Source organism: Cucurbita moschata, unplaced genomic scaffold, assembly GCF_002738365.1.
Source record: "Cucurbita moschata cultivar Rifu unplaced genomic scaffold, Cmos_1.0 Cmo_Scf00013, whole genome shotgun sequence".
Classification (NCBI taxonomy): domain Eukaryota; kingdom Viridiplantae; phylum Streptophyta; class Magnoliopsida; order Cucurbitales; family Cucurbitaceae; genus Cucurbita; species Cucurbita moschata.
The window spans coordinates 2,849,212-2,862,190 of NW_019268529.1; the positions used below are offsets into that span (position 1 = coordinate 2,849,212).

The window sequence follows — 12,979 nt, forward strand, 5'->3', positions numbered from 1 at the left end:
ACATTCCAAACCAAACCGAGAAAACTGGACCGATGTAATTGATATCATTAGATTCTATCCTTGAAAAAAAAACTTCGATTTCAGACCAAACCGAGAAAATTGGACGGTTGTAATTAACATCATTAGATTCTATCCCTAAAAAAACTTTGATTTCGGACAAGACTGAGAAAATTGGACGGATGTAATTGACATCATTAGATTCTATCCTTAAAAAAAACTTCGATTCCAGACCAAACCGAGAAAACTGGACCGATGTAATTGATATCATTAGATTCTATCCTTAAAAAAAACTTCGATTCGAGACCAAACCGAGATAATTGGACTGATGTACTTAACATCATTAGATTCTATCCCTAAATTTTTTTTTGATTTCGGACAAAATCAAGAAAATTGGACTGACGTAATTGACATTATTAGATTCTATCCTTAAAAAAAAACTTCGATTCCAGACCAAACCGAGTAATTGACATCATTAGATTCTAAAAAAACTTCGATTCCGGGCCAAATCGAGAAAACTGGACCGATGTAGGGTGGGCAGCATTTATTTATAAACCGAGAAAACTGGACTGATGTAGGGTGGGCGGCATTTATAAATTCTCGACCTAACCTACTTTTTCTTGAAACTAATTTCAAAATTTAGTAGTGGATGAGTAGCAAGTTCGTACGATTGCTACTACTACGAGTTCAAACCTCATTTCTTAACTGAAATCTCTTTCAATTACTTCCACAATCTCACCAATCAAATCCCATTTCTTCAGTTTCGCAGCTCACTTCATCGCTTTCTCTCCTCGGGTAATTCTTCTTTCTTTACACTTCCATTTCTTTATGATCAACAAACTTTCTTTCTTTCTTTCGTTCATTCTTGTCTGGTTTAGAATTTTGTTGTGGATTTATCTTTCTCTTTACTGTATGTTTGTTGATGCTAGAATGATGGGGAAATCATCGGTAACTGATTATTAAGCCTATGCAGATGATTGTTAATGCTGTTCTTCATCTTTTCTGAGATATTACCATTACAAATTTTAGTTCAAATGTGAACGAAAAGATGAGTGGCAAACGCCATTACTGAGATCCTGGAGTGTTTTTGTTAATATCTTATTCGAGAATCTTGTTTGATCCTTGTGATACTTCCAGTTGTGGAATAAAGCAAAATCTATCGCTAAATGAAAACTGAAAACTATGGCTGGATTGTTCAAAAAAATCATCTGTTTTGCTTGTTTTGGATTTATTTTTCCCTTTAAAATTATCTTTTAATTTTCTGAACATTTTCTTCTAGAAATCATTTTTTGAGTTTTGATGGTCTAGATTTCTCATCATTATCTTTGTGTTTTTCTTTCTGCAGACCGATGACCATCAAGGTTGAGCTTCAGAAGGTATAGTGTTGGACTGCTCTAGGAATTGCTTGGCATTGTTCAACTGTCTTTATCATTTAGGTTTAAGATTCTATCAGAGTATAAGCAGAATTCTTGCTAGGATCCTGGGGAATTTTTGGGGCCTTTAAACAATATCTCAAAGATTGCATTGACTCCTAATATTTACAACGCTTTGATAGTTAATGGTCAAGACACTGCCAGTCAAGAAATTAATGAGACTTGTGAAGTATAACAGTTATTAGGAAATAATCGGGTTAGAGCGAGTGCTATTGATGGTCTAATGAGAGGATTGGAAGTGGTTAACACGAGAACTCCTCTAAGTGTTCTAGCCAGCGGAACGACTCTCGGCCGAATTTTCAACATGCTTGGAGAGCCTATTGATAATTTGGGTTTTGTAGATACTCGCACAACATCTTTTATTCATAGATCCACCCCTGCTTTTATATAGTTAGATACAAAATTATCAATTTTTGAAATAAAAAATTAAAGTAATAGATCTTTTAGCACCATATCGACTTGGAGGAAAAATATGACTATTCGAAGGGCCTGGAGCGGGTAAAACAGTAGACCACCTTATTTGAATTTTTATGGACTTCAAATTTACTTTATTCAGAATCATTTCAGACTTGTATTATAGCAAGTTGATTTTTATGTTGTGTTTCTTTGTATATGAATCAGATTCTTATTTATATTCTTTTCAAGGCGTGTACAGATTGGAATTCTTGGGCTTCAGCTAATATGGATTTTCCTACACTTTATTGTTAGTTCATTCTACTTTTTGGTTAGTATTGCCACGACACTCGAAAGCTATTTGATCTCTTGTGGATTCCTACGCAAGTACAATCATCTGGATATCGACAGGGTCCAATATCTTGCCATTGTTGTTGAAAGTGATGAAGCTTATAATACCTTAAAAATTATTGAACTTCTGCAATGGTTAGAATCCATGGGCATTAGAAGTGTTTGTTTGTATGATGCTGAAGGTAATGATTTTGGGTCCATCCTAGAATTCTGAGCTCCCTTTTACTGTTGCCAAATTCTTATGAATGTCTTTCCAATGAATTATATGCTTATTTGAATGTATTTATGCTCAAGGGGTGCTTAAACAATCCAAGGAAATCATTTTGAAGAAAGTAAAGAATGCATCGTTATTTCAGGTACATGCAACTATAATAAAGATTGATTTAAACCTGCAGGTTCAGTAAGTGATGATGCAACAGCCTAAGCCCACTGCTAGCAGATATTGACCTCTTCGGACTTTCCCTTTCGAGCTTCCCCTTAAAGTTTTTAAAACGCGTCTGTTAGGGGGAGATTTCCACACTCTTATAAAGAATGTTCCATTCTCCTCCCCAACCGATGTTGGACCTTGAGGGGAAGCCCAGAAGGGAAAGCCCTTAGGAGTTGAATGTCAATAATAAGATGCATTATTCGTCTAACTTGGTCGTTGCATTCAGGAGACCGATGAACCTCTCCAACTAAACTGTAAGGGCTTTACTCTGGAGTTCATTTCAGCGTCGGATGGAAAGGAAGCCGTGGCGAGAGCAGCTAGTTTTCTTCTCAAAGACAAGTGGAGAAAAACCAACATGAGTGGAGATTCCAATCAGTGCTTTTCTGAATCTCAGATGACTGAGGCTCTAAAAGCAGTTGGTTTGTATTCTTGCTTATACTTGGAAAGTTTCAGAGTATTATTTACTTAAATGTAAATTAACCTTCCGGGTACTCTGTCATTAGGATGTGGAGGGCCTGATCCTGACCTCATTTTAGTATACGGACCTTCAAGATGTCACTTAGGGTTTCCTGCTTGGAGAATCCGCTACACAGAGATTATGTGAGTCTTTTTGTTTATTATATTTTTTTCGATAATTAATCACATTTTTTATTTGTATGGATGCTCCAAGTGTACAAACACCCAAGCATCCTCTATATCCTTGCTTTAAACGTGTAACAACTCAAGCCTACCGCTAGCAGATATTGTCCACTTTAGGCCGTTACGTATAGCCATCAGTCACACGGTTTTAAAACGCGTTTACTAGGGAGAGGTTTCCACACCTTTACAAGGAATACTTCGTTCTCATCTCCAACCAATGTGGGATCTTACAAGAAGAGAAATCTCCTTTCTTTCTATCAACAGCTTGTAACGAAGGGTAGGGACTGATGCAACCCCAACTTCTTTGTGCTCTTCACTAGGAAGTGTCCACAATGGAATTTAATTAGAATGGCCATCATGCTTCATAAGATTTCAACAATGACTAACCATGTATGCTTAAAAGGCCAAGTGGATTTAAGAAATGCCTCTCAGCTTTGAACTCCTGCAGCAATAGAATGTTAGGTTGCAAGTCCCTCAAAAAGCTCTCAACTCCACCCATTTTCGCTAAAGCCCTTAGCTTGCATGTTAATGTTCACATGTATGGGAATTTATCACAATTCATCCTATAACATAAATTTTCAGTTCCCTCTGACTTCTTGAGCTTGATCTATTTGTCTACTTCTCTTCTTCTTCTTTCCTTTTCTTTTTCTCTTTTTCCTGGTGTTTTTGGCCTTTTTCTGCCAACCTCTGCAGACGAGGTTTGAACTTTGAGAAAATTTAACGATGACTACTTTTCCACCTGCTTCTCCTCAAAAGAGACCAATTTCTTTCTTGCTTCTCCTCAAAAGAGACCAATTTCTTTCTTGTGAGACTTTTTAATTCAGGACCTCCTCCCAAATATCTTATCCGTGATTCGCTTTATAGATAGGCATTTTTATTGAGAATACTTAAGGTCCGTTTGTTTTTGTTTTGAAATCTCCAAGCTCTTACAAATCAAATTTGGGTACTACTGAGAAAAGCTAGCTGGATAAACAAGATAGGGCTCGCCTGCCAACAATGCTACCTTGGAGAGGATATAAACCTTAGCACTTTAATATAAGAATGGAAACTTATATTCAAAAGCTTTTTCAATATATGAACAACTAACATGAATGAGTCAGCTTCAACACCACCGTTACTCTTACTGACCTCAATAGACATCAAAGGATGAACCTGGTCTGTCTGTCTATTTGGGACTTCTGGTAGCTACTTCTCAAATCCCTCTGCAAATGAGTTTTTTCCTTATTACTCCAACACGTCCTATGCTAGGAGTAGAATACGACCCATCCACTGTATGATCATTCTGTGCTTTGGTTCTTCTCATTCCTCCAGTAGTAGAATAAATACTTTCTTCCAAAAGAGTAATGTTGTTTGTTATATTGAACATTTTTTGTTATTGTACGAGTGATATACTTACAGAAGATAAACTTTGATTTTTCCTTTAGTGGTCTAGTAAGCTTATTATGATGCTGTGTGGAATCTTCACTTCTGAAATAATTAATTTATGCATCTAAAACAACACAAATATGTATTAATATGCTTATTCCAACTTCACCAAAAAAAAAAAAAAAAAAAAAAATCCACACATTTTTGTAATCATTTTTGGGGTTGAAGAGATTATATGATCTTTGATTTATATTTTGTTGCAGACACATGGGACCATTAAAGTCCAAGAAGTATGGTTCCCTGGTAAAAGCCATTTACAAGTTTACCATGGTGCGGCAAAACTACGGTGAGTAACTTGCTATTGCCTTAATAAGTTCTAGTGAAATCATGTGAGACCTGATAGCAGAAGTAGCCCTTTCAGTTCTAAACTTTTACTATTTTAGATATCAGCTTTGTCTCGTATTGGAATTTTTGAAAGTCATTTGGCTAGCTTAGCCATTGTGTAAACAAGGTTCTTACGCTTGGGTCTTGAATTTTAGAAGTGCTCTCGCTTACGATGGTGAGTTAAACGCTCAAATTTCAAAATTTTCTGTAACGGTCTAAGCCCACCCTTAGCAGATACTGTCCTCTTTGGACTTTCCCTCCTGAGCTTTCCTTCAAGGTTTTTAAAACTTGTCTGCTAGGGAAAGATTTTCATACTCTTATAAAGAATGTTTGTTCTCCTCCTCAACCCAATGTGAGACCCCTAATCCACTCCCCCTTCAGAGCCCAGCATCTTTGCTGGCACACTGCCTCGTGTCCACCCTCCTTTAGGGCTCAACCTCCTCGCTAGCACGTCACCCGGTGTCTGGCTCTGATATCATTTGTAATAGCCTAGACCCACCGCTAGCAAATATTGTCCTATTTGGACTTTTTCTTTCGAGCTTCCCCTCAAGATTTTTAAAATGCATTTCCTAGGGAGAGGTTTCCACACTCTTATTGTTTCTTAATACCATAATCACTTGAATTGTTCTGAAATTGTGATCTTTCTCTTGTTTTTTTTTATACATCTGTTTCAATAGGTAAATGAACTGAAGCATTAAGAGACTCTGCAGTAATGGAAGGCCAATGAAGGAGAAGATGAAGAAGATTTAGTAAGTTTTGAACTGTCATGGATTTAGTTTTATGAAACTTCAATTTGAGGGTTTTATCATTTCATTACTCTTTCGATTATCGTAAATTATTCATAAATAATATAGGCAATTATATAAAATAATATGCTCTTTAAATAAATAATCTCTTATTTTAGCTCTATATTCTTTTCCCTTCAAAATTGGCTAAAAATGTACAAATATGTGAGATATTTAATTACAATGTGTAGCAGGCTTCAATTGTTCTAAGTTTGTTTACTTTCAATTCTTTGAAATTTATATGCCACTTCTTTTTAAAATATTTGAATTTATTTTTATATTTCTTTAAATCATTATTATTATTTTTTTCAAATGATTAATATTATTAATCATTTTATTGATTTATTATTATGATCCCACTTGAAACTAGTTTCTATAAAATAATAGATTATTATTCATTCTAACTCTAGAATTAATTTCGAATTAATAGGTTGGTGGTCCGTGCCATTTGAATAGACTTTACAATTTAACTCTGTATTTGTTGGGTTAAGTTATTGGATTGTTCTTTTTATCGATAATTAAAATCTCATAAAATTTAAATATCAAATATTTATAAGTCACAAGACATCGCTGTATTGATTAATCATCATTACAATCTTAAAAATAGTGTAGGGTAGGGTTAGGTTGTACTATATTTTTGAGTTGGTCGGGTTGACCCAACAAAAAAAATGTCGACCCAGTTGACTAACTCGAATTTTTGGTTTTCCAAAGTTCCCACAATTCAACTCAATCCAAATTCGAAAAATGTGTAGTTATACTCTTCTCCATCTTTTTTTTTTCTCTATTTTCCTCCATTTATTATTTTTTATGCTATTTTACAATATTTTTCTTTCATGGTCCATGTGTGGTCGATAACTTTACCATTTACTTATTAACGAAAACAATATATCATTCAATTAATAAGAACATTATATTCTCAATTAAGGGGATCATTAAGGGGCCACAAGATGGAATCTCTATCATCGAATATTATTAAGCCAACCCCCAAACATTTTCCTTGAAACATTTGAATTTTTAGTCTTTTATAAAACTAATTTTTGTTTATGTTTTAATTTTCAAAATTTTGATTTAAATTTTGAATACCATAAAAAGTAGGTAACAAAACAAAGTAACCTAAAATTATAGTTAATATTTATGAGCTTAATTTTTTAAAAATTAATTATTGTCAAATAGGGTTATTTTAAAATTTATTTTATTTTGGAAACCTTGTAAGAATTTAAATACGAGCATAATTTTTATTTTATAAAAATTAAAAAGAAAATAAAAAAGAAAATAAAAAACCGGTTGAGAGCTTCGGCCATAGAGACCAAATTCATAAAACCCGGTCCCAGAAAAAACCAACCGAATTTTAAATAGCAAATTAAAAAGGGAAAAAAAAACAAAACAAGACGCCGTTGCCGGGGATCGAACCCGGGTCACCCGCGTGACAGGCGGGAATACTTACCACTATACTACAACGACATTTGATAAAAAAAATAATAAATAATTTGAAAGCTTTAGTTCCTGAGAAATAGAATTTTGGAATTTCAAATAGCAAATTAAAAATGAAAAAATATATAAAAAAGCGCCGTTGCCGGGGATCGAACCCGGGTCACCCGCGTGACAGGCGGGAACACTCACCACTATACTACAACGACATTTGATGAAAAAACTAAAATTTTTTTAATTTATTCCTGAGAAATAGAATTTTCGAATTTCAAATAGCAAATTAAAAAATATATATATTTAAAACAAGTAATTTCTTATCCTTTTAATAAAATAATATTGTGATAAGTATTTATGCCTATTACAGGACTTCAAAAAAAAAAAAAAAATATATATATATATATATATATATATATATATACACGTACGTACGTATATGTATATATTATTTCTTTTTGAAATTTGGTTGATTTTTCTAATCCAATCCGTTACTCTGAATTTTGTTTAAAACTCTCAACCGAATTAATGTTATAGAACGTTCAAAATCCAAAATTTGTAAAAAAATAAAAAATAAATAAATAAAACTTGTTTTTCTTTTAAAAAATTGGAAGATAATTAAGATGCTACAAAAAAATAATTTTTTTAAAAAATATGTACAAATCAATTATAATAAAAAGATTGTGTACTCTTAATAATTACTTATTATTATTAAAATGGCCTTTTGAATTAAAATCTATTGTTTTAATAATTTGAATTAATTAAAACAAATTAACTTAAATAATAAATTTTTTAATGCATTTTTCCAAACTCCGAGTACCTTAAAAAATGAAAGCAAGATCGTTATTATTGAAACTAGATAGCACAAAAGCAATATTCAATTATTTACTATTAAAAGTGTTTGAAATATAATAGATATAATTAATCATTTTATTTTATTATTGTACTAAATTATTTAACATTAAAAATTTATATAATTTTATTAAATTTGTTTATTTGAAGATAATTATTACGGTGGTTTGATATATAAACTAAAAGAAAATTAAAATTTAAGACATGTTATTTAAAATAAACTAATAATAAATTATCTACCATGAATTAATATAATAAAATTGAGCTAAAATCAAACGGGTTAAATTAATAAAAATACTTTTAAAATTTATTTGGGTAAAAAATACCTCTAAATAATTTTTTTTTAAAAAAAAACAATTAGTTATTATATTTTGTTTAAAAAATACAATTAAATTTTTAAAAGTGTTTAAAAAATGATAAATTAATTTTCATTAATACTCTTAAATTAAAAAAAAAATTAAAATAATTAGTAACCTAAAATTTAACTCAATAATTAGTAACCTAAAACTCAACTTGTTTTTTTTTTAAGTTATATTAATTTTCTATTTTTGAAATGTAAGTATTTTTAAATTTTTTAAAAATTTTAAAGATATTTAAAAAGATTAAAGAATATTTTAAAACACTTTTATATTTTTTAGTATTTTTAATTTTTTTTTAAAATTAATATAGATATATATATATATTCTTAATTTGAATTATTATAATATTTTTAGACAAATTGCAAATATAGCAGTTTTTTTTTCTTTATTTTATTAATTTAATTTATATGAAATTTTGATTAAAAAAAAGAAAATTATCAAATATTTGAAATAAATCCTCCGACAAACTAATCTATCTTCTCATTATCGGTTGAACAAGATGAAATGGGCGCGTTGAAAGTCATCCAATTGACCACAATGTTGAAGCCGTCTCTCTTCGCGACTGAGAGCTTCATCAATTTCTCTCCGGTAAGTTACTTTTCATTGATTCCGATGAAAGCGCGAGGGAATTCTTGACGATCATGCTTGTTTTTTCGATTTGCACAGGAATAATTGCATACCGTTTGAGGCTGATGTTTATAAATGGAAAGTGAATTTGTAGGTCAGCTTTTGCGAGCTTTTAGATTCTTTGCTGGGGATTGAAATCTTCTGCAATGTTAAAACCTAAAGCCATTGATTGTCCAAGTATATGTTATCGACCAATCAAACCCTCAGACCGTGAAGTTTTGGAGCAAATCCATGGTAATTTGTTTCCCATCAGGTATGTGAATCCGATTGAGCGTGATGTTCATTTTGATTTCGTGATGTGCTTGTAAAATCGGCTTATGAGTACGAATTTCTTAGGTATGAGTCGGAGTTTTTCCATAATGTTGTAAATGGACGTGAAATTGTGTCCTGGGCGGCGGTGGATCGTAATAGACCAGATGGCAGAAGTGATGAGCTTATTGGATTTGTGACTGCACGAATTGTTCTAGCAAAAGACAGTGAGGTGGGTTATGCTTATGTTTTGTATATTTCTAATCTGTGACTCAACCTTTATACATCAACTGTTTTCCTTAGGTTTCTAGATTAGAACAGGATTTCTCTTAGTTCATAGTTTTTGTACTGATTTTCATCTAAACATCTTGACTCTACAGGTTTGATTGTACAGTTATTTTAATCCATCATGCTTGTTGGAAAATAATGTTTTCATGATGGTAAATCTTTATCTTGTTTAAAGAAAAAGCTTCATTTATTTTCTTAGATTTCCAATTCCTTGGATCTAATGTCTTGATAGTTCGTCTACTGTCTTCATGGTTGAAGAACCAACTGAAGGAGATCTTCAAATTATAGTGTTACCTTGTGTCAATTTCTATAGTGGCCTTCTTAGTTCTTTAAACATATGAAACATTGTACTTAAGTGCAAGTGATTAGGACTTTAAATTCATTGGTACGAACACATGGTTGGTTGTCTTTGAGAGGTTCCACAACTTCGAGAACGTATTGGTTGTAAGTGAACGAACATATTCGTTTGCAGTCTGGTCTTTCATCCTTTTCTGGGAAGAGTAATAGAGTTCATGGACTGTTTTAAAGAATGTTGAGAAATTAAAGTGGTTGATTAAATTAGTGGCCTCAAAATCAAGGGGTGGATGCTATAGCTTCCTGAGTTCAACTGTAATTAGCTGCCATTGATATGATTAAACACAGATGAAGTGTTTCGAAATGCAGAAATTGCCATGTGATGATTAGCTTCAGGTGTACTTGGAGAATAATTCTTGTTAACAGTTGTGCCAGGGTTACCATTAAGTAGTTGTAAGTACTTTCAAGCCAGCATTAAGTAGTTGTAGAATTGGCTTAACACTAATCTCTTAACAATGTTTTTTTAGCTACTTTGACAGCTGAAATCACTTGTCTTGGTTGCTCAAAACTGGATATCTATAATTTATACCTCTTAAATGCCTTGTAGATATGTGATTTACTTCAGCATAATTCATCAAGCACGGATCAAACTCTAGTATACATTCTTACACTGGGGGTAGTGGAAGCCTACAGAAACCTTGGAATAGGTACAAGCTTGTTATAGCGTATATCTGATTTTTTTTTTTTTTTTACACTAATTTCATGTCTACTAATCATCAGGAATTTGGTGTGTTGAATTGCAGCTAGTTCACTTGTTCGAAAGGTAGTTAAATATGCCTCAGGCATGCCAACCTGCCGAGCAGTTTATTTGCACGTAATTTCATACAATAGTACTGCTATCAATTTCTACACCAAAATGTCATTCAAGTGCCTACAAAGACTGCCGAGCTTTTACTTTATCAATGGCCGGCGTTATGATTCATACCTGTTCGTCTACTATGTGAATGGCGGTCGATCTCCATGCTCTCTGTTGTAAGTATCAATATCAACTACCTTTAAATTCACAAGGCTTTTATTACTTGTTCTTTTACATGGTCGCGAATATGGCATCCTACTTAATGTGGGACCTATAGTTCTCTTTGCCTCTTATAGCAACCAAGACCTTGTGAGATCCCACATCGGTTGGAGAGGGGAACGAAGCATTCCTTATAAGGGTGTGGAAACTTTTCCCTAGCAGACACGTTTTAAAACCTTGAGAGAAAGACCAAAAGAGAAAGTCCAAAGAGGACAATATCGCTACCAAAAGAGAAAGTCCAAAGAGGACAATATCTACTAGCGATGGGCTTGGGCTTGGGCTGTTACAGACCTCAACAACAATCTGTTGACTTTTAAAAAAGACCTGAAACATGCTAACCGTAGAGGAAACAACTTATCTCGACCTGTTTCCTAAATTTTGGAAATAATCTTATTCAAACTGATTACCAGACTGACAAATCTGAAGTTCATGTAAGCATGGAAACTTTTGGTGGTTGGCGAGTATAGGTCTCACTTTTGGGTAGTTGGAAAGGAGGGAATAACTGGATGAAGAACATGTTGGAGTGTAGAGAAAAGATAGAAGGGGGGAAAAAATGACGAAAGGGACAGAATCAGGTGAAAGAAAATCAATTACATTAGAAACTGAACAATAAAGAAGAGATTTAAGAGAGGGGGTGCTAGAAAGACCTGGAATCTCTTGTTTTATTATCATTCTAATGTTTCAGTATCTGAAATCTCTGAAAAATGTATACAAGTCTGCATAGGATAGAGATCTTCTGAACCTTCAAGCTTAGGTTTGTTATTTTTTAATCGGTATTTTCGTGTACGTGCAGAGAGATAGTCAGTTTCATGGTGAGTTATATAAGGGATGGTATCAAATGTGTAAGTTCAAGGCTGAGGAAGAATGAAAAAAGGAAGGTGTCGAAATGGCCGAAATGTAAAGAATCTCATAGCCTTATATCCATGGCGCCGAGCAAGGGGAATGTGGCAGTTGAGAGCAGTGGATATGAATGTGTTTGACTCGATTCTGATGTTTAAACCGTATATGATAATATGATGATATGATTGATGATATTCGATCCTCGATGTAATGAGCTTTGGCGGTGTTTTAACGAAAGTGAGGGTTTTGTATTCTTAATTCTTGAAGCCTTCTGTGACAATCTGCTGAGTTCATCATTGAAAGAATTCCTTGTTGAATCCTTTGAAGATTGAACATGCCTCTAAACTTTTGCACTAAACCTTTACCTTTGAAAATACAGTTAAAAATGTCTTTAATTATAAAACTTCCCTGTTCCTCCCTCAATCGAAGTATATATATGTTATAACAAGAAGAACAAATGAATAATCAAATGGACCCATGGGAATGGTCATAACGTAGTTGTACGATTGTAGTTCAAGATGTCGTTTGGGTTTAATACACAGAAGAGAGACGTAGAATTTTGAGTCATAATTTTGAGGATAACATATCGTTTGGTTCCTCTTGATAAAAAAGAATATTCGTCTGCACTTTTTGCATCTAGTGATGAGATTTTTATTTGGAAAGTTTGTTAATTTTTTTATGTAAACTTAAGTTTGGGGTCATATTTGTCGAGAGTTTTTTTATGGAAAAAGTGAGCGTATTGATACGAGTTGTTTTCAATGGTTCCTTCGTAGAAATTGACTACTTGGGTGCAAATTTTTTTATGTTTTTGTTTGGGCATGCTTTGAAACGATAAACCTACTTTTGTTCTTAAGAGGAGAAAGGGAGAAAGTGATCACATAATGAAAAAACTGGATTAAGAAGGTACCGAAGAAGTGACTACACCTTCGAGGAACTCTTATATAGACAACAACGTGATAGACAATGGTGGTACACAATAGTGACGTTACAACGATAGAACTGAAAACAAAGAGAAACGATGAAATCAACTTAAACGAAAGACCAAAACTAAATCAAAATAGAGATCATAAGAGAAGCTCACTAACCAACATCAATCTGTAAACGAGGTGACATGAATCATGATAGTGAAAGACGCAAGGCCAAAAAGGTGAATCGAATTGACAACTTGATAAAGACAGACACGTTAAAACACGATCTCA

At 33.1% G+C, this 12,979-nt stretch overlaps 2 protein-coding genes and 2 non-coding genes across 6 annotated transcripts; 2 read left to right on the plus strand and 2 right to left on the minus strand.

Moving 5' to 3' along the window:
• Positions 1-645: 645 nt before the first annotated feature.
• Positions 646-5,860, plus strand: LOC111451147 (dehydrodolichyl diphosphate synthase complex subunit nus1-like). Of its 3 annotated transcripts, none has more exons than XM_023091445.1 (8): positions 646-792; positions 1,343-1,373; positions 2,076-2,356; positions 2,469-2,530; positions 2,828-3,020; positions 3,105-3,201; positions 4,869-4,951; positions 5,667-5,860. In XM_023091445.1, exons 3-8 carry the CDS (start codon positions 2,320-2,322, stop codon positions 5,672-5,674), a joined length of 480 nt encoding a protein of 159 aa, XP_022947213.1. In that variant the 5' UTR covers positions 646-792; positions 1,343-1,373; positions 2,076-2,319; the 3' UTR covers positions 5,675-5,860. The 3 variants fall into 3 exon arrangements, with proteins under 3 accessions (XP_022947213.1, XP_022947211.1, XP_022947212.1); XM_023091443.1 differs by having other exon boundaries at positions 2,086-2,356; XM_023091444.1 differs by having other exon boundaries at positions 2,086-2,356; positions 2,831-3,020.
• A 1,303-nt stretch (positions 5,861-7,163) lies between these two features.
• TRNAD-GUC lies at positions 7,164-7,235 on the minus strand. The gene has a single exon. It is a non-coding gene; the product is annotated as a tRNA-Asp (tRNA).
• A 104-nt stretch (positions 7,236-7,339) lies between these two features.
• On the minus strand, positions 7,340-7,411 carry TRNAD-GUC. Its single transcript has one exon. It is a non-coding gene; the product is annotated as a tRNA-Asp (tRNA).
• Positions 7,412-8,877: 1,466 nt separating this feature from the next.
• LOC111451856 (histone acetyltransferase MCC1-like) lies at positions 8,878-12,038 on the plus strand. Its single transcript, XM_023092443.1, has 6 exons — positions 8,878-8,995; positions 9,118-9,287; positions 9,371-9,515; positions 10,473-10,572; positions 10,669-10,897; positions 11,734-12,038. Exons 2-6 carry the CDS (start codon positions 9,181-9,183, stop codon positions 11,918-11,920), a joined length of 768 nt encoding a protein of 255 aa, XP_022948211.1. The 5' UTR covers positions 8,878-8,995; positions 9,118-9,180; the 3' UTR covers positions 11,921-12,038.
• The last annotated feature ends 941 nt before the right edge of the window (positions 12,039-12,979 follow it).